General features: G+C 39.0%; 1 protein-coding gene across 4 annotated transcripts in view; it reads right to left on the bottom strand.

The window, feature by feature from the left end:
* The window catches only part of ARID4B (AT-rich interaction domain 4B), a 165267-nt gene that overhangs the window by 17817 nt on the left and 121211 nt on the right, over window positions 1-26239 (bottom strand). For all 4 annotated transcript variants that reach the window (XM_003267277.4, XM_003267278.3, XM_030812652.1 and 1 more), the window contains 2 exons: window positions 10092-10176; window positions 7754-7952 (listed from right to left, as the gene is read on the bottom strand). In XM_003267277.4, the coding sequence (XP_003267325.1) occupies window positions 7754-7952; window positions 10092-10176 (284 nt within the window). The remainder of the gene's footprint in view (window positions 1-7753; window positions 7953-10091; window positions 10177-26239) is intronic.

Below are 26239 nucleotides of genomic sequence, written 5' to 3'. Positions count from 1 at the left end.
CAGGCTGGAGTGCAATGGCACGATCTCAGCTCACTACAACGTCCACCTCCCGGGTTCAGGCAATTCTCCTGTCTCAGCCTCCCCAATAGCTGGGATTACAGGCACACGCCAAGCTAATTTTTGTATTTTTAGCAGAGATGGGGTTTCACCCTATTGGTCAAGCTGGTCTCAAACTCCTGACCTCAGGTGATCCACCTGCCTCGGCCTCCCAAAGTGCTGGGATTACAGGAGTGAGCCACCGTGCCCAGCTCTACTGAATTTTAATTTAGATTTTTTGTTTTTATTTTTTTGGGGACAGGGTCCCTCTCTGTTGCCCAGACTGGAGTGCAGTGGTACGGGTTCAAGTGATTCTCATGCTTCTGCCTCCTGAGCAGCTGGGATTATAGGCACCAATCACCACATCCGGCTAATTTTAGTATTTTTTATTAGAGACAGGGTTCCACCATGTTGGTTAGGCTGGTCTCGAACTCCTGACCTCAAGTGATCTGCCTACCTTGGCCTCCCAAAGTGCTGGGATTACAGGCATGAGACACTGTGCCTGGCCTTTAGATTTTTATCTCGAAGTCTTTCTTGTTCTTTTCTTTTTCACTGCATCTTATTCTTTTTTTTTTTATTTTGTAGACGGAGTTTCACTCGTTTCCCAGGCTGGAGCGCAATGGCGTGATCTCAGCTCACTGCAACCTCTGCCTCCTGGATTCAAGCATTTCTTCTGCCTCAGCCTCCCAAGTAGCTGGAACTACAGGCCTGTGCCACCACGCCCAGCTAACTGTTTTCTATTTTCAGTAGAGACGGGGTTTCTCCCTGTTAGTCAGGCTGGTCTTGAACTCCCGACCTCAGGTGATCTGCCCACCTTGGTCTCCCAAAATGCTGGGATTACAGGTGTGAGCCACCGTGCCCAGCTTATTCTGGTTTCATAGATACTGTAGGTTCTCTGAGATTAACAAGAGATGATTAAGAATGCCCTATTAAAACTTGATTGGCACTACTGTTAGTAGGATTTATTAACTGATAGGCTTTACATGATTCATCCCGGATCTAGTTTACTCTAGGGGATTTCCACTGCCAGAGGTAGAAGATTATTCTCTAGAGACAATTTCTCCACAGAACTCCAACTACCACTGTACCTCTAGTTTTATTCCCAACCCATCTCAGGACAAGAGGATAGAATCTTAGCTGTCTGTGTTCTCTACTCACAAGGGGCATCAAATTTTTATGTATACATATACATACACATATGCATTCATATGATGATCATTAATTAACTGGAAATGTTTGAAATGTCTTCAATTTGATCTGTGGCCAAAGATAAAATAAAATTCACTGAAGAAAAGAGAAAATATGAAGAGAATACTTAAAATGTTAAAAGTATGCAAATATGATACTCATTGTTGAACTAACAGGAAAAATATGGGAAATAACCAAAATGTCTTTTTATTAGAAACTAATTAAATAAATTATGATGTATCTATTCAGTAGATGTGGATGTGCTGATTTGGAAAGATTTATAAGTTATATTACCAAGTAGGGGAAAAAGGAGTTTGTAATATGTTAATGATCCCATCTGTAAAAAGATTGCACACATGTGAGTGTCTATTACACATATAGTATAAATATGTGGGGGGGGGGGGTTGGGGTATTTTATATTGTTATATGTATGTGTGTGTGTATATACTCATATGTCATATATATGGTATATAAATGCAATTTCTGAAATGATATAAACCTATAAAAATGGGAGAAAATAGGAGAGAAAAGCAACACAATTTGCAAGTCAGAAAGCAGATAAATGAATGAAGGGCACCAAAGAAGGCTAAACCTTATACCAGCAGTGAGGAAAGCCAAAAACCAACCCAGTTTACCATAGAACCCTCAATAATTACTGACTGCCCTAGTGCCTATGAAAATAAAAAAGGGCAGTGGGGCGCCTCATACAAGCAGCACTGGGAGAAGACTGAAAATTACTTAGATGCCTAGATCCCCACCTCACTTCAGGTTGCAAGGTGACTGCCCTTCTAGAGCTTTATTCTCTGAAGACGGTAGGAGAGGGCTCCTAGTCTGGGAGATGCTGACAACTGTTGAAGGCACAGGTACAGATGTAATGCTGAAATTAGGGGGATTCATGAACATATCTAACCATTAAGAATCCTCCACCCCACTCTCTGTTCTTCAACTAGATCCTAGAACACTGGAAACCATTCTCTTACCACCCTCCAGTCAAGAGATTGGAACTCTTTTCTCTGGAAGCCAACTAGTCTAAGAGAAAAAGACCTAAAGACTTCATATTATGAATTCCCTAGGAAATGGCCAATCAGATCACCCGATAGTGAAACTCAAGGTCAACAAGTGCCAACCATATGCTTGCAATTTCCAAATCAGTTTAGTCTTTCCTTCATAATCATAAGATAGCCAGGAAAAAAAATTCTTAATAGGGAAGAGCTCAAAACAACAAAACTGAAAAAAGCAAATTAGAGGTAACTGACCAAGCAAAAAAAAAAAAAAAAAAAAAAAAACAAACAAACAAAAAAAACCCCAAAAAATTATAAAATCCTTTGAAAGATCAAAATCAGAAAGGTAAGGTATTGCGTCCATCTATAAGAACAGAGTGGTACAAAACATACAGAAAGTAGAGCTCTTGAAAAATAAAACTAGTTTAATTTAAAAATATTCATTAAAAGGCTGGGCGCAGTGGCTCACACCTATAATCCCAGCACTTTGGGAGACTGAGGCGGGTGGATCACAAGGTCAGGAGTTCAAGACCAGCCTGGCCAAGCTGGTGAAACCCCATCTCTACTAAAAATACAAAAAATTAGCTGGGCGCGGTGGCAGGCGCCTGTAATCTCAGCTACTCAGGAGGCTGAGGCAGGAGAATCGCTTGAACTTGGAGGGCAGAGGTTGCAGTGAGCCGAGATCATGCCACTGCACTCCAGCCTAGGTGACAGAGTGAAACTCTCTCAAAAAAAAAAAAAAAAACATTGAAAAATTAAACATTACAGCAAAAAGTCAAGAAAAGGATTAAAAGACAAAGCAGACAAAATTTCAAAGAAATAAGAAAAAGACAAAAAAATTAATAAAAAGCAAGAAATTAAAAGGTGAGCATATTAGAGTATATTACAGAAGGTATAATATCAGATAATGGCTGACCAAAGAAAGATAACAGCCAAGCGCAGTGTCATGCACCTATACCCCAGCTACCCAGCTACTTGAGAGGCTGAGGCAGGAGGACTGCTTGAGCCCAGAAGCGTGAGAACAGCCTGGGCTGAACATAGTGAAACACAGTCTCGATTAAAAAAAAAAAAAAAAAATTTGGCGGGGCCGGGACGGTGGTTCATGCCTGTAATCCTAGCACTTTGGGAGGCTGAGACAGGAAGATTGCTTGAGCTCAGCAGTTTCAGACCAGCCTGGGCAATATAGTGACACCTCATCTCAAAAATAATAATTATTTTTTAAAATAATAATAATGAATAAAAATTAAAAAGGGAGAGAACAGTAAAATGCAGGAGAGGAAATAATCAAGAAAATCATTCAAAAAAACTGCCTAGAACAGAAAGACAGGAGTTGCTGGAATGGAAGTCTAGCAAGTAGGCATCACAGGGGATGAAAACATATCTACACAAGGCTAAAGAAAGAGAACAGCCAAGTGTACTGTGGAAATATCTGTTCTCTTCCTTTGGCATTGTGTAGATATATTTCAGAGTTAAATTTCTGGACATGAAAAACAAAGATTCAAGATTCCTAGCAGGGCATGGTGGCTCATGCCAGTCATCCCAGCACTTTGAGAGGCTGAGGTGAGCGGATCACTTGAGGTCAGCAGTTCGAGACCAGCCTGGCCAAAATGGCAAAACCCCAGCTCTACTAAAAATACAAAAACTAGCCAGGCGTGGTGGCAGGCCCCTGCAGTCCCACCTACTAGGGAGGCTGAGGCAGGAGAATCACTTGAACCCAGGAGGCAGAGGCCGCAGTAAGCCAAAATTGTGCCACTGCACTCCAGCTTGGACAACAGAGTGAAGACTCCATCTCAAAAAAAGAAAAGAAAAAAAAAAAGATTCCAGAGAGGGAAAAGCAAAAAATAAAGAATAAAACAAGTCACATACAAAGAATCAGGAATTGGAAGAGCTCTGGACTTCACAAAAGCAATACTGGAAGCAAAAAAACAATTCAACACTGCCAATAAAATACTGAAGGAAAAATTTCCAATCCAGCCAAACTATGAATAGAATAAAGATATTTGCAAAAATAAATACAGATATTTAAATGCAGCCAATCTCTAAAAATTCCCTCTCATGCACTTGTTCTTAAGAAGCTACTAGAGAATGTGCTCCACCAAAATGAAAGTATGGGGGTGGGGAGGAACCTGAGATGCCAAAAACAAAGAAATCCAAGAACTATATTAAAGGAGATCCCTAGAATGGGATCTCCCTAGGAAAATAGCTGTGCAACAGATATAGAGGGAAACCAGTCCAGACTAGAGCAGCGTTATTTCCAAAGAAAGTCATACTGCAGGCTATTATCATTAAGCTACCTGCTGCCTCTCTGTAGTCTTTGAATGCCTGAGATTCAAAACCAGACTGGATTTTAAAAATCTATATTTATCTTGTTTCAACTATGTGTCAATGAAATTCCAGCTCTCTCTTCCATGTCTTATGTGCCACTACCTAGATCAGCTAATGACATCATTTTATCCAGCAGAAACATTCTGACCTACTTGTGAAAAATAGGAGTAAATCACCGTAAGCCTAGAATAAGAATATATAAAGTAGTCTGCTACTACGACTGAGCACACTCCCACATAACATCCACTGAGAATGTGTCAGATATTCTTTTTTTTTTTTAAGATGGAGTTTCGCTCTTGCTGCCCAGGCTAGAGTACAATGGTGTGATCTTGACTCACTGCAACCTCTGCCTCCTGGGTTCAAGCGATTCTCCTGCCTCAGCCTCCCAAGTAGCTGGGATTACAGGCGCCCACCACCACACCTGGCAAATTTTTTGTATTTTTTTTTTTTTTTTTTTTTTTTAGTAGAGACAGGGTTTCACCATGTTGGCCAGGCTGGTCTCAAGCTCCTGACCTCAAGTAATCTGCCCACCTTGGCCTCCAAAAAATGGGATTACAGGAGTGAGCTACCATGCCCAGCCAAATGTGTCAGACATTCTAACTGTAGTGGACCCCTATGTTTACCAGAACTGGCTTATGACCTGTCCAACTGAATTCTCTAGAGGGACTTTTGTAAACTCTCAGAGAAGCTAAATCTGAAATCAGAGTATGACTTAGAAACTCTATTCAGGTAATATTCTCAGAAAGCCTTCATCCGAGCCTTCTTATAAAACTATGCTTGTTACTCAGTTTTTTTGTTTGTTTGTTTTGAGACGGAGTCTTGCTCTGTCACCCAGGCTGGAGTGCAGTGGCACAATCTCGGCTCACTGCAAGCCCGCCTCCTGGGTTCATGACAATTCTCCTGCCTCAGCCTCCCCAGCAGCTGGGACTACAGGCGCACGCCACCACGCTCGGCTAATTTTTTTTGTATTTTTAGTAGAGATGGGGTTTCACCATGTTAGCCAGGATGGTCTTGATCTCCTGACCTTGTGATCCGCCCGCCTCGGCCTCCCAAAGTGCTGGGATTACAGGTGTGAGCCACCATGCCTGGCCTTTTAAAAAACTAAAAAACAGGCTGGGTGCAGTGCTCATGCCTGTAATCCTAACACTTTGGAAGGCTGAGGCAGGTGGATTGGATTGCTTGAGTCCAGGAGTTTGAGACGATCCTGGGCAACACGGTGAAACCCCATCACTACAAAAACTACAAAAATTAGCCTGGCATGGTGGCACACACCTGTAGTTCCAGCTACTTAGGAGGCTGAGGTGGAAAGGTCGCTTGAGCCCAGGTCACTTGAGTCATGATAGCACCACTGCCCTCCAGCCTGGGTGACAGAGCGAGACTCTACCTCAAAAACAAAAACAAAAACAAAACAAAAAAAACCCTAAAAAAATGAAGTAAAATAAAAATTACTTAGGAATATAAATATAGTTAACTCAATAATGAAGAAAAGTAAAGCAAGGATTACACAAAAGTCCAGACTATAATTACTTCTGGGAGGAGACATACTACATGTTTTAAGTAAATAGTATTTGATTGCTACTGTGGAGACATACTAGTATCCATATTATTACTGTTCTTTAAACTATACATGTATTTTCCATGCACTATTCACATGTAGGATACATGGTAAAATTTTTTAAAAATCATTTTTAAAAGATTGCCCTGATTAGTACAGTGGTGAGTAAACAAAAATATAGTACAGCATTTGGTTTATAAAATAATGAGTTAATATAAACACACATCTACAGTAAGAAACAAAAACTAGCTTCTATTACATTCAAAGTAAGTAAAAATGAACTCTTTTAAGTTATGAGAAATGTTAAGATATTTTTATGGAGATCCATTCTTTTATCTCATAGATAGATATGTCCCCTCCCCTGCCAGTCAGATTTAATAAATCTCTGCTCCAATCCTCATTGCTTTTATTATCTATACTTCATTCTGCCTTAAATACTAAGCAATAATCCCATCATAAAAGAGGTCATGTCAGGCCGGGCACGGTGGCTCACGCCTGTAATCCCAGCACTTTGGGAGGCTGAGGTGGGCGGATCATGAGGTCAGGAGATCCAGACCACGGTGAAACCCCGTCTACTAAAAATACAAAAAATTAGCCAGGCGCAGTGGTGGGTGCCTGTAGTCCCAGCTACTCAGGAGGCTGAGACAGGAGAATGGCGTGAACCCGGGAGGCAGCGCTTGCAGTGAGCTGAGATGGCGCCACTGCACTCCAGCCTGGGTGACAGAGCGAGACTCCGTCTCAAAAAAAAAGAGGTCAGTCCAGGTGCAGTTGCTCCTGCCTGTAATCCTAGCACTCAGGAGGCTAAGACAGGCCAACTGTTTGAGCCTAGGAGCTCAAGACAAGCCTGGTCAACGGGGCGAAACCCCGTCTCTAGAAACAATGTAAATATTAGCCGGGCATGATGGCATGCGCCTGCAGCCCTAGCTCCTTGGGAGGCTGAGGTGTGAGGATCTTTAGAGCCTGGGAGGTTGAGGCTGAAGTGAGCTGAGATTGCACCACTGTACTCCAACCTAGGCTACAGAGTGAGACCCTGTCTCAAAGAAACAGAGATCATAATAGTCATAATCAAGACAAAGTTTGGTGTTCTTTACAACAACTTGTCAGTATACTTTTATGGTCTGATGTTGTATAACACAAACTATGCTTTACATTGCAATGGAAAGGATGGTACAGAAAAGATTTAAAAACTAAAGTAACATTGCTAAAAGTTGAATATTAAATGTTAACCAAACTTTTATGGTGCCCTTGGATCTACTAGTAATAAAAAATTCGAAGCCTCAATCAATGGCTGATTTTATTTCAAGTACAGGTTGAACATCCCAAATCCAAAATCTGAACTCCAAAATCATACACTTTTTGAGTGCTGATGTGATTCTCAAAGGTAATGCTCACTGGAGCATTTCAGATTTAGAATTTTCAGATTTGGCTTGTGGAATGCAAATATTCCAAAATCCAAAAAATTCTGAAATCCAAAACATTTCTGGTCCCAAGAATTTCAGTTAAGAGATATTCAACCTGTAATAAGAGAGCAAACAAAATTCTGGTAGGAAAAACAGTAGTTGGTAACATCACTGAATTACCTTTATAGAATTTGACTCATAAACTAAAATCAAATACTTGCATGCAACAGAACGATTGTTATGTTTACCTTGAAGTCCATTAAGGATCGAAGTAATTTCTATGGACTTAATATGAGCAGTATCAGAGTTTTTGGCATCAGTGAGATCCAGTTTGGATACCATTTCAGGAGATGGATTTGTCTGAAATGGTGGTTTGGACAAGCGCCGAAGTTTACAGTTTTTTGGAGAGTATTTTTCATCTTTGTCTTTTTCTTTGTCTAATTTATTCTAGGTTAAGAAAAAAAGTATGCCATAATTTATCATAAGGCATTTATTAGAAACAATGTTAATATCCACTTTTAACTCACTATTACATAATATGTTGTTAAATATTTAACATAAAAAGAAAGAATACAAGAAGCCCCTCAAATCAGCCAGATTTTTAAAGCTACTTAACAAAATACTACACAGGATGATCAAAAGGTTTTGTATTTATACTTTAATAATGGGAATCAAGGCCGGGCACGGTGGCTCATGCCTGTAATCCCAGCACTTTGGGAGGCCTGAGGCAGGCGGATCACAAGGTCAGGAGATTGAGACCATCCTGGCTAACACAGTGAAACCCCGTCTCTACTAAAAATAGAAAAAATTAGCCGGGCAAGGTGGCGGGCACCTGTAGTCCCAGCTACTCGGGAGGCTGAGGCAGGAGAATGGCGTGAACCCCGGGGGGTGGAGCCTGCAGTGAGCCGAGATCACGCCACTGCACTCCAGCCTGGGCGAGAGCGAGACTCTGTCTCAAAAAAAAAAAAAAAAAAAAAGGGAATCAAATTAGCAATTAGATAGGTGATTAGGACTAGCAAACCTACAACTTGCTCTTCAGAATTAAAATCACAATACATTTAAATTAAATACTAACTAAAAAAAGAGGCCAGGTGCGGTGGCTCACGCCTGTAATCCCAGCACTTTGAGAGGCCGAGGCGGGTGGATCACCTGAGGTCGGGAGTTCAAGACCAGCCTGACCAACATGGAGAAATCCCGTCCCTACTAAAAATACAAAACTAGCCGGGGTGGTGGCACATGCCTGTAATCCCAGCTACTCAGGAGGCTGAGGCAGGAGAATCACTTGAACCTAGGAGACGGAGGTTGCGGTGAGCCAAGATCACGCCATTGCACTCCAGCCTGGGCAACAAGAGTGAAACTCCATCTCAAAAAAAAAAAAAAGAAAAAAAAAAGAAACAATTGCAACATGGTCATTTAAAAATCTCATTATATGCGGGTTGGGAATGACAAAATTCCAAGTACTTTTGTAAAGTCAAGTCAGGGGCAACCTTCCTACCTCAGTGACATATTAAATGTTTTGAGAAAAGATGAGAAATTTTCTCAAATTATTTGTTTACAAATAGATAAGCAGAGGCCGATATATTTCCTGGAAACTACTCTTAAAAATTTTTTTGATTTATAGGAAAAATAAGCTCTCTGAAGCATGAGTTAGCAGTAAACACTATAAATTTTGAGTGAGAGTAATTCTCCTAAGGATGGTACATATCTAGTATCATTCCAGATGCATAGAAGACGCTAATCAAACATTTAGGAAAATTTAGTCTTAGAATGAATAATTCTATCATACATGAAAGTAACATTAATTTTCCATATGAGCTCCTAAGTAAATCCCCATGGCATCTGTGTGGTTAATAGGATCCTGTGGGGCTGGGTGTGGTGGCTCACGCCTACAATTCTGGCATTTTGGGAGGCCAAAGTGGGCAGATCACCTGAGGTCAGAAGTTCGAGACCAGCCTGGCCAACATGGTGAAACCCCATCTCTACTAAAAATACAAAAATTAGCCAGGTGTGGTGGTGTGTGCCTGTAATCCCAGCTACTCGGGAGGCTGAGGCATGAGAATTGCTTGAACTGGGAGGTGGAGGTCGCAGTGAGCCGAGGCTGCACCACTGTACTCCGGCCTGGGTGACAGAGTGAGACTCTGTCTCAAAAAAAACAAAAAAAAATCTTGTGAATATATTCTAAGCCACTGACTATAATCAGATAAAGATGAAGAGAAAAAGGAGTTGCCAGATAGCCTTTTCTTCCCTGGAATGGTTTACAGCTACAATAATAACCTATGTCTCTCCAAGCCACACTGCCTTATGGCTCCTGGCTGGGAACTAGAGGGGAAGGAAATGGCAGAAATGGATAAATAAAATCTGGTTGAATGGCTTTATATAATGTCGGGACTGAAAAAGTCTCAAAGATCATTCAGTACTGTTTCTAAAATGCTTTCCCTAACCTGACAAAATTAATTATATACAAATCTAGCATTTGAAAAATGTGCTATGTCAATAAAGTGTAACACTAACACATATTTAATTGCATCATTTGGAGGAAAACTTCTTTTTAAGAGCTAATAGTGTGTAGTAAAAACAAGCACTTACCTTTATTTTCTTCCGATGTTTTATCTTTGGCACATTTTTATCAGCAGGTCTTACTATTTTATCTGCTTTAATCCATTCATCGTATCTAAAATTAAAGGAAATTAATATAAATATGTACAATATATACCACAGAAATAACCTATGCCATATTAAAGAGAAACTCATATAGAATCATGACATTTTAGAAGAGAAAGGACCTTGGAAATCATCTCAGCTTCCTGGTTTGAAGAGCAAGCTACCAAGGCACAAAAAGAGGGAGGTAATAACTTGCCCATGGACTTAAAGTTAGCTACTGGCTGAGCCGAGACTAGAGAGCATGATCTCATGATTCCTCAACTAGCACTGCTTACTCGGCTACAACAAAGAGAAACTGAATCTGTACAGTAAGTATTAAGATAAATCACAGTATTTTCTACATTTTGTTTTACTTTGTTTCGTTCTTAAGCAGCAGGTAGGCAATTTTTCTCTAGACACATCAGAAAGCTAAGGTAATAGCTTCAGTTTTAAATGGCATTGTGTAATAGAAAAGCACCGTATTACAGCTGGGCATGGTGGCTCACACCTGTAATCCCAGCACTTTTGGGAGACCAAGGCGGGCAAATCACAAAGTCAGGAGATCGAGACCATCATCGCTAACACGGTGAAACCCCATCTCTACTAAAAATACAAAAAATTAGCCGGACGTGGTGGCGGGCACCTGTAGTCCCAGCTACTCGGGAGGCTGAGCAGGAGAATCATGTGAACCCGGGAGGCGGAGCTTACAGTGAGCTGAGATGACACCACTGCACTCTAGCCTGGGTGACAGAGCCAGACTCTGTCTCAAAAAAAAAAGAAAAAAGAAAAGAAAAGCACCATATTGTCACGTATGGATAATGCAAAATCAACTAGAAAAAAAATGCTTGCTCATAGAATACCAGAAAAACATTACTCTGCAAAGTTTTTCAGTATTCTGAAATGCTCCCTACATGTACAGACAGCTGAGTCAACAGCTGTGATGGCCTCTTGATTCAATGCTGATAGTCTTCACAATTTCATAGGCTGCAAGTTACTATTAACTGCAATAAAACTATTTGTTTAAAGCAAAAAAAAAAAATGACAGTTTATTCGCTCTTCATTCATTCAAGAATTATGACAGCTAGAAGAAGTAAACATTAAAAACTAATTGACATTCTCTTTTTGTTTTCAAAGTTATACGCATTACTCATAGAAAACACAAAACTCTAGAACATGGACACCTGAAAACGAGCTTTTAAATTAAAATGTCCTCATTGTTAGAGGTATTAAAAGGAAGTAACAAAGTCCCCAAATCAAGAAGTAAATGACTTGAGTCATTACTTGACTAAGAAATTATATTCTTACTCTAGCATAGGCCTGGAAAGTATCTGTAGCAAACTCCTGGGCAGTTACTCTGCTGGTACAAACTACTGGCTTGTAGCCAGTAAAAGCCAGAAAAGCTGAGGATTCATCCCCAAGCAAGGGGTTCTGTTTATATGCTGGAAGATGCTGAGGGCCGTAATAAGAATAAGAGGGAATGGAATGAGCTTTAGGACAGATTTAACATAATCCCTCCTTCCTAGTTATGTGGTCCTGATAAACTCATTCTCAATCTAAGGCTTAGTTTATTTCTGCATAAAATAAGACTACAATTTAAAAATAAAATAAAAAATAATGGTACGTACCATATATGGGTTTTTTTTGTAGAAATATATGGTTAAGTACAGGTGTAAGCACAAATATATGGTAAGTACTTTGAAAAGCTTTAAAGCAAGTATTCTTCTACTAAACACACTCCTTTTGGTACTTCTACCTGGCACTGTAGCATCTATCTATATATTTGCAGCAGTACTTTTACCTTTCCTATTAATACAAAAAATTGTATAATGCTTAGGAAAGTAATTTACTTCCTTCCAAAATTGGGGGCATGGTGGGAAATGAAAACATCTCCATCCTCTGTAAATTTCAATATGAACTCCTAGAAGTTGCTCTATTAGAATAGTTATGGAAAGAAGAAGTCAAGATATCAATTTTGTTTTTAAAAGAAAACAAAACAAGCTTTCTAATTTTTTATGAGAGAAACTGAAGTCAGTTCATGATGGCTGCACATAACATTAATGTGAGCTAAACAAAGTTATAATCATGTTTTACCTTTCTTAACCAAAGTCTATCTGTTCTGTAGCTAGTTTTATACCAGACAATTTTTACTATCAATAAAAAACCGACTCAATTCAACCTGGGTTTTATTATCAATTATATTTTGAAGTAGAGTAAAATAGCAGTTTTCAATTTAAGAATACATGCATGATATTGTACATCTGTATATTTTACATGCATCATCAAACACATCAAACAAGGAAAAACAGTTACTGCCTCATGGGTAAGGCCACTGTGATAAAGGAAGATTCCTTTATTACTCAGATATAATGTATGTTGTTTAAATTCTCTTCAGAACAAGGTGGCAAGAACATACACACAAATAATAAAATGATGGATGCTTGGTATGGTACAGGCTGGGGCCCACTGCCTAAGCTCTGTAAATCCTATATGGTAATCATGTTCTCTTATACTCAATTATAAAAGAAGGATGGCACAAGAGGACTGGATATCAGAAAAATGTTAAGTAGTTTAGGTGTCAAAAGTGTGTTGGAGCAGGCAGGACACACACAAAAAAATAAATTCTTAAATTAGATGAAACAAACTACATACATAGTTGTAATAAACAGTATGGCCTTACTATTCTGGAAAAATTTTGTTTTAAAATTCTCATGGGGCCAGGCGCAGTGGCTAACGCCTGTAATCCCAGCACTTTGGAAGGCTAAGGTGGGCAGATCACCTGAGGTCAGGAGTTCGAGACCAGCCTGGCCAACATGGTGAAACCCTGTCTCTACAAAAACACAAAAATTAGCCAGGCATGATGGCACATGCCTGTAATCCTAGCTACTCGGGAGGCTGAGGCTGGAGAATCGCTTGAACCCGGGAGGCAGAGGTTGCAGTGAGCTGAGATCGTGCCATTGCACTCCAGCCTGGGTGACAGAACAAGACTCTGTCTCAAAAAACAAAACAAAAGAAATTCTCATGGAATATCCTGTATAGTTTTAAGAAGTTCCTTGAAAACTTACTATAGAGTAATAATGTAATCTAACAGCAAACATAATGTATAATAATATTACATTATAGGCCAGGCGCGGTGGCTCACACTTGTAATCCCAGCACTCTGGGAGGCCAAGGCGGGCGGATCACGAGGTCAGGGGATCGAGACCACGGTGAAACCCCGTCTCTACTAAAAAAATACAAAAAAATTAGCCGGGCGTGGTGGCGGGCACCTGTAGTCCCAGTTACTCGGAGAGGCTGAGGCAGGAGAATGGCGTGAACCCGGGAGGTGGAGCTTGCAGTGAGCCGAGATTGCGCCACTGCACTCCAGACTGGGCGACAGAGCGAGACTCCGTCTCAAAAAAATATATATATATAATAATAATAATAATAATATTACATTATATTTATAGATCTAACTTACAGATCTATAAATATTAGCTAATATTATGACTCTTCTGTTATTTGGCTGCTTTCTATTCTACTTTCTCAGTGCTTTTATCTGTTTATTCAGGCCCTTGTTTTGACACTAAGTTTTTGCATTTTTTTTTACCTGGCCAGTTATGCTCTTTGTATAAAATACAGTTACACAATATTGTTATCAAAACTAATAACTTTTAGAACTAGAGCATATCTTAAAAATTTATCAGGGCCTTTATTTCACAAGTTAAGAAATTCCAACAATGAAAGTGAAAGAGAGTGCTTGCCAAAAAGCACTCCTGTGGAGAATTAGAGAAGAGAAGGAAATGGACTGCCCGAGAAAAGATTCTAACACGAAAATAACGGTAGGGGGCATTCCAGGCCCTATTCAGAGTAAGCTTAGTGAAGAGTGAGAGACCAGTGGCGTGAAGAGGAAGAAAAGGCGAAAATAACATGTGAGAATTTTGGTTGAGGAAGCTTTTCCAAATTACAAATGTCCTTACCAAATACAAGCTGAGATCACTGACACAAACGTACTGGCAGACAAGTATTTCAAAACCTAATGAGATGTTAAATAGCACTTTAGTTGTCTGATAGATCTTACAAGAAAAATAGATGATCAGAAGATTAAATAACTATAACTGATCGTTTTTATTTTATTTTATTTTATTTTTTTGAGACGGAGTCTTGCTCTGTCCCCCAGGCTGGAGTGCAGTGGCGCGATTTCTGCTCACTGCAAGCTCCGCCTCCTGGGTTCACGCCATTCTCCTGCCTCAGCCTCCCGAGCAGCTGGGACTACAGCCACCCGCCACCACACCCGGCTAATTTTTTGTATTTTTAGTAGAGACGGGGTTTCACCGTGTTAGCCAGGATGGTCTCGATCTCCTGACCTCGTGATCTGCCTGCCTCGGCCTCCCAAAGTGCTGGGATTACAGGCTTGAGCCAACGCGCCTGGCCAACTGATCGTTTTTAAAAATAAGAAATGTTCCTTCCGTATATGTAACTACCCATTAGAATATTACCCAAGTGTTCCTTCTATTTTCTCTACAGGATATTTTCAAAGAATAGGAAAAAAAAACCACACACACACATGCACAAATTCACGTGGGGAGGCAGGACACGGTGGCTCACACCTGTAATCCCAGAACTATGGGAGGCCCAGACAGGCAGATCACCTGAGGCCAGGACTTCGAGACCAGCCTGGCCAACGTGGTAAAACTCCGTCTCTAAGAAAAAGATAAAAATTAGGCCGGGCGCAGTGGCTCATGCCTGTAATCCCAGCACTTTGGGAGGCCAAGGCTGAGGTGGGCAGATCATGAGGTCAGGAGTTCGAGACCAGCCTGGCCAACGTGGTGAAACCGTGTCGCTACTAAAAATACAAAAATCAGCCAGGCATGGTAGCAGGCGCCTGTAGTCCCAGCTACTCGGGATGCTGAGGCAGAATAGCTTGAACCCAAGAGGCGGAGGTTGCAGTGAGCCGAGATCGCATGCCATGGCACTCTAGCCTGGGTGACAGAGCAAGACTCATCTCAAAAAAATAAAATTCATATGGGGAAAAACTCTACATGAAAACCCTACATTTCCTACAGACATTAAAATTATGTAAGAAAGAACGTCTTAGACTGGCATAATTACTGGTGCCAATTAATTTAAGAAAGCAGGGCCAGGCGCGGTGGCTCACGCTTGTAATCCCAGCACTTTGGGAGGCCGAGGCGGGCGGATCACGAGGTCAGGAGATCGAGACCACGGTGAAACCCCGTCTCTACTAAAAATACAAAAAATTAGCCGGGCGTGGTGGCGGGCGCCTGCAGTCCCAGCTACTCGGAGAGGCTCAGGCAGGAGAATGGCGTGAACCCGGGAGGCGGAGCTTGCAGTGAGCGGAGATCGCGCCACTGCACTCCAGCCTGGGTGACAGAGCGAGACTCCGTCTCCAAAAAAAAAAAAATTTTAGAAAGCAGTATTAGTGGGTCAAGATTTCTCACTCCTTACCAAAGAAGCACAGGCTTCAAAAAAGAATTTACTTCAGAACTGCAACAAAAAGCTACAGTTAATCCTGCTTCTTCTTTATAAATTTAGACTTTTAAAAATACAGTACATTTAGTATATATTAAAAAGAGACAACACCAAATTTACCTTAGACATAATAGATAAGAAAATAGTCAATGCAGATAGAAAATGGGAAATTTTAACTCAAGTTCACATATCTTGAATTTCATAAAAAATTAAAATAGGCCAGGCCCGGTGGCTTATGCCTGTAATCCTAGCACTTTGGGAGGCCGAGGATGGTGGATCACAAGATCAGGAGTTCAACACCAGCCTGGCCAACATAGTGAAACGCCGTCGCTAATAAAAATACAAAAAAAATTAGCCAGATGTGGTGGCAGGCACCTGTAGTCCCAGATACTTGGGAGGCTGGGGCAGGAGAATCACTTGAACCCGGGAGGCAGAGGTGGCAGTGAGCCGAGACCGCACCACTGCACTCCAGCCTGGGTGACACAGCGAGATTGTATTTCCAAAAAAAAATAAAATAAATAAAAATAAAACAAAGTAAAATAAAATAACTGGAAAGGAAATGGCAAAGAGTGAAACTGCAGCTAAGAAATAGAAGGCCATAAAATATTTCTCAATTTCTCCTTGGGGTACCATGTCAAGTAAGATATCTATTCATCCCTGAAAGCACATTCTTAAGGAATACGAGAATCTTCTTTTTTTTTTTTTTTCTTCTTCATACAGAGTCTCTGTTGCTCAGGCTGGAGTGTAGTAGCGCCATCCTGGCTCACTGCAGCCTTGACCTCCCAGTATCAATTGTCCCACCTCAGACTCCTGAACAGTTGGGACTCCAGGCATTCACCACCACACCTGGATAATTTTTTTGTATTTTGTAGAGAGAGGGTGTCACTATGTTTCTCAGGCTGGTCTCAAACTCCTGGGCTCTAGTGATTCGCCCACCTCGGCCTCCCAAAGTGCTGGGATTATAGGTGTGAGCCACTGCATCTGGCAGAATACAATAATCTTAGTAAGTAAGTTAAATACAAACCTTTTGGTTTTAAAATACTTCCAGACCAGCCTGGCTAACATGGCGAAACCCCATCTCTACTAAAAATACAAAAATCAGCTGGGCACGGTGGCGCATGCCTGTAATCCCAGCTACTCAGGAGGCTGAGGCAGGAGAATCACTTGAACCCAGAAGGCAGAGGTTGCAGTGAGCCAAGATTGCACTACTGCACTCCAACCTGGGCAACAGAGCAAGACTCTGTCTCAAAAAAAATATGCAAAGTAAAATAAAATAAAATAAATTGTCTTGCAATTTTAGATTCAAGCAATAGAGTTTTCTGAAAATGTGAAAATTCAGGTAGACTGGGTTGTGTATTATATATATATATATTACATATATATATACACAATATATACGTGTATATACAATCCAGGATAGTGTATCTATCCTGCCTTTAACTGGTCTTAACCTTTAAGAATTATGATTACAAGATCATAATTGGCCTTTTCATAATAACAAGAAATAAATCAATTTTGCAGGGCACAAGGGAAAGAGCATTACTAAATGCTTCCATTTAAAAAGAAATACTGAAACAAACAAAAAGTATTGAAACAAATATTAAAAACAAATATTGAGTTAGAAAATTAAGACAGTGATTAGCCTATACTTTTTCAATTCAGTTATCAATACAATCAATATAATTAATTCTACAGATGGAATCTAAACAAGTATCTTATTGAATATTTATCTAAAGTACTAAGGAAAATATTTCCAAGGTATATATATGACTTGTCTGATAATATTTCTATTGATATCACTTAACATTCAACTAACAAAACATAAAAGAACATATGCATGATAAACTCATTTAACTTCTGAAGATCTAGTATGTTCCCTGACCTACATAAAATGAAGTTACAATGAAATTTTTTTTTTTTTTGAGATGGAGTCTTGCTCTGTCACTCTGGCTGGAGTGCAATGGTGCGACCTGAGCTCACTGCAACCTCCGCCTCTCAGGTTCAAGTGATTCTCCTGCCTCAGCCTCCCGAGTAGCTGGGATTACAGGTGTGTGCCACCACGTCCGGCTAATTTTTGTATTTTTAGTAGAGACTGGGTTTTGCCATGTTGGCCAGACTTGTCTTGAACTCCTGACCTTAGGTGATTTGCCCGCCTCGGCCCCCTAAAGTGCTAGGATTACAGGCGTGAGCCACCACACCTGGCCGTAGAATGAAAAATTATATGAGACTCCAAGACTGTAAGTACATATGTGGACGTATTCATTTGACAAACACCTCTTAGGTATCTATTATGTAATAACAGAGTCTGCACTAGGCACTGGTTACTCAGCAATGAATCAACAAACACAGCTCTTGCCTGCGAGGAGCTTACAATTCAACAAAAGAAGACAACACTAAACAGTAATGACAAATTGTGAATACAAATGTGAAACTTTCTGAAAGAAGCCACTACACAAATATTTGATTTTTCAAATGCTTAAAAATATTCATACAAAGCTAAAAGATACCATTCAGAGACCATAGCATACTTGCTCTCACCACAGAAAAACTGGATTTCTAAAAAGAAAACTTTATGGCTTTTGTACGGATGCACTGGCAAATTATGTAAGAAATCATTTCGTAATAATAAAAACGGAAAAGAACGTTAGTCGACCAGATACACTACCAAAATGGTTAATATGCCCACATCAATTCAGCTTTTGGTTCTTCTTAAACCCAATTTTAAAAGAAATATTATCAGCATATAGTTAATATATACCTAAAAAGCACAGTCTTAGAGATTTAAAAATAAATAGCATGCAGAATAAAGGTATTTTAAAAATAACTTTGTAAGTAAAATCAAATTAATATAATACTTAAAACCTCACTCTTTGAAATATGTATAGATAAGATAAAAATCTAATAACCAATCATTAAGTAAATGTTAAAATCATCTATATTTTGTTTTCTATAATGAATAGATTCATTTAATAATTGTTGCACAATATGTATTTTATATCTTGCCCCTCTATAATCAAAAAAGTTAATGTATGTCATATAATTAACTTATTTAGTTTTTAAGAACCTCACATCTAAAGTGGAAATTTGTACTGTCTTAGTAAGGAAAGGGACTTCCCCTCCTGAATTAAATAAATAAAAGTATGACAAAATAATAGAAAAAAAACACCAAGTCAAGATAAAAAGCAGTGTTAATCGTTATCAATTATAAACTTTATAAGCAATTTTATCAATATTTACCTACTTTATGAATTTTATATAATCTCAATTTACATGTATTTTAATCTGAATATCTAAAACAAGATTTATGAAAATAACAACTAATCACAATTAATACTTTTAATCATGTACCTAAAATAAAATGAAACAAAAAAGTAGTATATTATTCAAAATTAAATTCCTGCCGGGTGCAGTGGCTCACGCCTGTAATCCTAACATTTTGGGAGGCCGAGGCAAGTGGATCATGAGGTCAGGATTTCAAGACCAGCCTGGCCAGCATGGTGAAACCTCATCTCTCCTAAAAATACAAAAATTAGCCGGGCATGGTGGCACATGCCTATAGTCCCAGCTACTCGGGAGGCTGAGGCAGAAGAATTGCTTGAACCCAGAAAGCAGAGGTTGCAGTGAGCCGAGATCGTGCCACTGCACTCTAGCCTGGGCAACGGAGCGAGACTCCGCTTCAAAATAAAATAAAATAAAATAAAATTCCTAAGTATGATATAAACATTTCATATTTCTACTTCATATAACACTTAAATCTACATCAGAGAGACAGGAATGGTATTCCTCATGCTTAAGAATATAACAGCAGAATGACAGAACCATAAATATTATAGCATAGTCATATTTAAGAGTTGATATAAACAGCTCAACGGAATGGTATAGTAATTATATCAATAGGTTTTCCTAAGCAATATAACGCTATAAAATGAAACGGAAGTATCGGTCTTTAGGCAGAGGTAATATGTAATAATAAGAACACTAATACAGCATTTTACCAAAGCGTACAAAGACAACTGCAAATGGTTAACTGTGCCATTAATTGCATATTGTAATGCAGATGCTAAGTTTTTTAAATTCCCCAAAAGTGTACTTTGTTAATACTTGATAAATGTATGGAATTGGTTATTTGTGTATACTTAGACAAAAATACCAAGGTACCTGCCAATCTACAAAACTACTGAATGAAACAGGTCCAAGTTTAGTAAACACTCTAAGATGAATACACAAAGAAAAATTAAAGCCCATTTGAGTACAATACATAACTGAATTATCATCTTTTTTCATGAAGGAAATGTTTATGTTCATTTGTATCAAAAACTATGGTTAACTCAAAAGCCACTCTCTTTTAATACAAATTTACAGATAATGGAAACCACTGTGCAATGGTCATTTTATAGGCCTCTGACTTCTGTACTATAGAAACAAGGCAGACAACGTCCCAGGGTACCTTGCTTTCTATCATTACCAGGACAATTATTTCAAAGAAAATGAGTAGAACAACTTTGTACTCTATTTCAATATTCCTAAATCCAATGGCATACACAACTCAAGTATAGCAGGGATCAGATTACATGGAAATAAAAGAAAAAAGAAAAAAAATGAAGGACACAAAACATTTTAGAGCAGGAAAGAACTAAGAAATTAAGCTGAAAAGTGACTTAAAAATTTTTTAAGGACAAAAGGAGACTAAGAATAGCTAAAAAGTCGCAGAAAATTAGTATTTCCAATCAAATTCATTCCAGTCTCTCAGTTTCGACTCCATTTTGTTTGCTAAGAGATGGGCTCTTTATGTAACCCAGAGGTCACATATATCATATATAAATACGAACTCAAATTAGATCAACGATGTAAACATTACAGCTAAAACTATAAAGTTCTTAGAAGAAAACATACAGGAAAATTTTCAGAACACTGAATTTGGCAACGTTTCTTTGGAAATAACATCAAAAGCAGAGGCAACAAAAGAAACATTTGCAAATCATGTATCTGATAAGGGAATAACATCTAGAATATATGAAGAACTACAATTCAACAACAACAAAACAACTGACCAATTGAAAAACGGCAAAAATTTGAAGGGATGTTCCTCTAAGAAGATAAACAAATGGCTAATAAGTACATGAAAAAATGTTCAACTCTAGTCATTAGGGAAATGCAAATCAAAAGCACAATGAGATACTACTTCATACTCACTAGAATGGCTATAACCTCCAAATTGTTTTAAACAGAGAATAACAAGTGTTGACAAGGCTGCAGAGAACCTGGAACCCTAACACATTGCTGGTGAGAATGTAAAATGGTGTTGTCTCTGTGGAAAAGTTTGACAGTTCCTCAGAAAGTGAAACACAGAGTTATATATAAATGAGGTGAGAAGCAGCTCCAGTGAGAGGGTCAAGCCGTATCTGTCCCAATCCCCTATTATAGGTATCGCTTTAAAAAACCAGTGGCTTTTATTTGGATTTTACCTTCTGCTCTACTTCCATTTTGTTGTCAGGAGGTCCAATTTAGTACAACATTCATTTAGTACTTACCATATGCCAAATGAATACTTTTCTAGATGTCGTAAGGGATATTAAGAGAATAGATATGAAACAGAAATGTTTTTCATATTTTAAAATTAAGTTCACTTTTGTAATAATACATAATGTAGTCCTGATGTAGAAAGCTTGAACGATGAAGAAAAAAAGAAAAGGAGGGAGAGGAGAGTTGAAGGGAAAGAATTTACCCAGAGTCCTAGGTGAAAGTTATATTCCAGATCAAATTCCTTTGGCTCAGAAAAATAATTTAGAAAAATTCAATATCAGAATTGTGACTCAAGTTAGGATTAGAAAAATAGGTACAGAAACCAAAAAAATGTTAAATGGGTATCAGAAAGAAATAGGGGAACAATTAGAAGAGAGAAAACACATAAAGATGAGGAAGACAGAAAAGATAATTGAGGAGTGGTTTCTTAATTTTGACAAGGGAAGAAAAGGAAAATAAACAAGAAAAATGGTTGTAGCTGGAGCAGCTGGAGCCCAAGCAAAGCATATCATGGAAGGAGTGATCAACTGACTAAAGCCACTGATAAGGCATGTAAGAGGGCAAGAAAAGCAGGAGGAATTTATTTACAAACGGTCACTAGTGTTCCTGGTAAGCACAGTTGTGGAGACACAGTGAACAAAAGGCTGATGAGAGTGGATTTACACAGAAAAAGGAGAGAAACTGAATAACAAGTGTAGGTAACTTTCAAACAGTTCTGCTGAATGAAAATGGAGCGAAGAAATGTCACAGTAGGAGAAGTCAGACTCCAGAAAAGATTTTCCTTGAGATAGGACAAATAACTACAGATCTGTAGGCAGTGGGAATGACTTAGAACAGAGCAAGGAAATGGGCCATGTCTTTGATCAGGCAAGAAGGGATGGTTATGAAGACTGGCTTCAGACAGTAGCATGATTGTATATCTATGGCTAAAGATGAAAACACAGAGAATGTGGCAGCAAATGCAGGTAGGCAGGCAGATCTAACGAAGTGTGTAGAAATGTTTTTCTTGTTTCTATCTCTCAGTACGTACAAAGCAAGGTCACCAGCTGAAAATGAGGATAGGGAAGAGATGCTGGGGATGTGAAGACATAAGCAGCAGTATGAAATAGTCTTCTAAGAAAGTAGGAGAGTGAATGCAAGAAGGACATAAAGAATTAAGGACCCACATGAGGTTCACAGTTATGAATTTAAAATAAGAACAGTCATTGTGGTTGCTTGCTTTATTCCAACCAGGATCGGCTGCACAGGTGCAGACAACAACCTGGAGGGTTAGATTTAATGAAGATTCTTGTTGTTTTGTCAGATGAGTACTATAAAGCAAAAGGAAAGAAAAAGAAGAGCTCAAGTCAAAAGAAGTGATTATAATAATAAATGCCAGGGAATATAAGCAGTATCAAGGGAAGACTGAGCACATTAACTGGGGTGGAGAGGTAAGGGGTGGTAGGATCAATACCTTAATAAGGAATTTATTATTATTATGAATTCCTTAATAAGGACCACTTCTTGGTATCTTTGGTGACAAGCACAGTATTTGGCACATAGTGGATATTCAACTTATGTTTGGAAAATAAAGGAATAAAGTGTGATAAAAAGCAACTGAATGATGGCAAAAAGTAGGATTGAGCCTACTTATTTGTGAAAGCCTTTTACCAGGTTTTCTTAACCCCTAACTCATTCCCTCCTAAGAGGATTTAATTTGTTTGGCGAAAATATTGTTTAAATGTAATACATTTTTAATTTCAAATAATATATTTAGCATAATTTAGCTCATTTTCAGTTCTCTATAACTGTTAAAATGAACTAGAACTGTTGTGGCTTATTTAAGAGACAACTGAAGTTTTACAGTGTCTCTTTTACTTTTGGGTTCTCATTAATGCAGCTGGTGATCTTCAACATACAAAAAATTATTCTCTAACTAAATTTGCAACTCTTTGATTACAGAAAGCCAAGTTGGAAATGAGCGAGAATATTCAATCAGTATTGATATACTATTACAAAATATTGATGTATTTTAAATTCCATGCCAATTAGTCTAGATAGTTTCACTCAGTTTTTACTAAACAAAGAAATCCAACACACTCAACCAGTTTACGGCATGTTAATTTCATTGTGTATCCTTACTTTCAAAAATCAATCCCATATTTACGACACGACTTAGAAACTTGAGAGTGAAAAGGATCAATTAGATAATTACGCTAAGATTCTCTATAAAATATTAACATCACTAAGAGAAGTTAAATATAACAGAGAGCCTACTATTAAAAACTACTTAAGCAGAACTAAATTTTTTTAAATGTATGGAGACATTTTAAAAGACTAAAAGAGAACACACTATAATGTTAGTAATTTTATTTATTTTTTATTTATTTATTTTTTAGATGGAGTTTTGCTCTTGTTGCCCAGGCTGGAGCGCAATGGCACGATCTCGGCTCACCGCAACCTCCGTCTCCCAGGTTTGAGCGATTCTCCTGCCTCGCCCTCCCTAGTAGCTGGGATTATAGGCATGTGCCTCCATGCCTGGCTAATTTTGTATTTTTTTAGTAGAGACAGGGCTTCTCCATGTTGGTCAGGCTGGTGTCGAACTCCCGACCTCAGGTGATCCGCCCACCTCGGCCTCCCAAAGTGCTGGGATTACAGGCGTGAGCCACCGTGCCCGGCCAGCAATAATTTTATCTTTCTACTTTTATGTATTTTTCTCATTTTTCTAAATTGTTATTTTTAGAAGAGTTTTAAAAAATAATTTATGAGCATACTCCAAACATTCCCAGCGCTTGGTGACATAGTAAGTAATATAGTGCTAGACAATAGGTTTAGATACTGTCACTACATCAGAAAAATTCTGTAAAAGTATTATACTATTTGTGGTTAAAGAGTTCAAGCCCTTTCCAGTAAATGTGGTGTGAACATGTTAAAATATGACTTTTTTTTTCTCATCACAATAGTAGAAAACAAACTTGCCCAAATGTTAACCTTTGTATAACAAAAATCAACATTTTCAGCTGTGAAATAGGGACATACATGAAAATTATATTAAAGATTTATACAGGTCGGGTGCAGTGGCTCACGCCTATAATCCCACCACTTAGGGAGGCAGAGGTGGGCAGATCACCTGAGGTCAGGCATTCGAGACCAGTCTGGACAACATGGTGAAACCCTATCTCTACTAAAAATACAAAAATTTGCTGGGCATGGTGGCATATGCCTATAATCCCAGCTACTTGGGAGGCTGAGACAGGGGAATCTCTTGAACCTAGGAGGCGGAGGTGGCAGTGAGATGATATCACGCCGCTGCACTCCAGCCTAGACAACAAGAGCAAAACTCCATCTCAGAAACAAACAAACAAACAAACAAACAAACAGCATTTTAGTTAGAAAAAAAGAAAAATGTAAAAATTAACAAGTAAAAGGATTTTATTTTTTTTTGAGACGGAGTCTTGCTCTGTCACCCAGACTGGAGTGCAATGGCGTGATCTTGGTTCACTGCAACCTCTGTGCCCCTGGATCAAGTGATTCTCATGCCTCAGCCTCCCACGTAGATTGGATTACAGGCACCTGCCACCACGTCCAGCTAATTTTTGTATTTTTAGTAGAGATGAGGTTTCGCCATGTTGGACAGGCTGGTTTCGAACTCCTGACCTCAGGTGACCTGCCCGCCTCGGCCTCCCAAAGTGCTGGGATTACAGGCATGAGCTACTGCGCCTGGCCTAAAAACAGTGTTTTTAAACAAAAAGACAGATACTCTTACATTATTTGAGAAAATCTATTTACCAGAAAAACATGTTTCATGGCCAGGAGCATTGGTTCATGTCTATAATCCCAGCACTTTTGGAAGCCAAGGCAGGAGGACTGAATGAGCCCAGGAGTTTGAAACCAGCTTGGGCAACATAATGAGATCCCATTTCTACAAAAGATAAAAAATTAGCCAGGTGTGGTGATGCACACCTATAGTCCCACCTATTCCAGAGGCTGAGGTGGGAGGATCACTCGAGCCCAAGAAGTCATGCACTCCAGCCTGGGTGACAGCACGAGGTCCTGTCTGTCTCTCTCTCTTTTTTTTTTATCTGAAATACATGTTTCAGATTTAAAAAACCATGGAAATAGGTCCACACAAATCTCCCAAACTGCTTGTCATGAATGACTGCCACTGAAGATAAAACTATTTTCATGAACCTCCACGCATAAATCTTCATTTCTAATTTCACATCTGTTAAGTATAAATTTAGAGATCAAGCTGAAGACCCTAAAAATAAAAGAAAAATTGTCATAGAGCTGATGAGGATTTGTTGCAGTCCTTATTAAATTAGCTTCAGAACTGGAGGAGCAGCAAAAATAAAAATTATTGCTTATTTATCAATAAGACAGACTGATTATTGTAGAGAGAAATAAAATACTGTTAAGTTAACTCTAAGAAGATTAACTGCTTAATCTACTGAAGTACATTTGTTTTCTCCATGATGTTGGAGTGTATAGAGATCCATCCTACAGGTCTTCATCAAGATGTTAAGTTTTCTTCTTTTGAAAGTTCATAGCATATAAGCATTTGAGTTCTCAGAAATAGATGGCAACCTTCACAGTAACACAAGCATGTCTTCTTGAACTAAGTCCCATTTTCCTTCCTATATTATTAAAAACTTGAATGCCTCAATTTAAATTCTTTCCTTACTTTCCCTTCCCGCTATTTAAAAACTAAATTACTAGAGATTCTTTCTACCATCTAAAATCAAAATACTCCTGGAATTCTCTTTCTTTTAGTCAATCTTTTCTTAACAAAACAAAGCTATATCTTAATTTTAAAACAGTTTCATGAATGACTCAGTTCTTATATGTACCAAGCCTTTTTTGTTTAAACAGCCAATTAATAGAAAATAAGCCTTGGCCGGGCACGGTGGCTCAGGCCTGTAGTCCCAGCACTTTGGGAGGCCGAGGCAGGTGGATTACCTGAGGTCGGGAGTTTGAAACCAGCCTAACCAACATGGAGAAACCCCATCTCTACTAAAAATACAAAAATTAGCTGGGCGTGATGGTGCATGCCTGTAATCTCAGCTACTCAGGAGACTGAGGCAGGAGAATCGCTTGAACCCGGGAGGCGGAGGCTGTGGTGAGCC

The sequence above is a fragment of the Nomascus leucogenys genome, chromosome 5 (genome assembly GCF_006542625.1).
Source record: "Nomascus leucogenys isolate Asia chromosome 5, Asia_NLE_v1, whole genome shotgun sequence".
Classification (NCBI taxonomy): domain Eukaryota; kingdom Metazoa; phylum Chordata; class Mammalia; order Primates; family Hylobatidae; genus Nomascus; species Nomascus leucogenys.
Note: the sequence above shows the minus strand (reverse complement) of the source record. Positions and strands in the feature narration are given on the sequence as shown.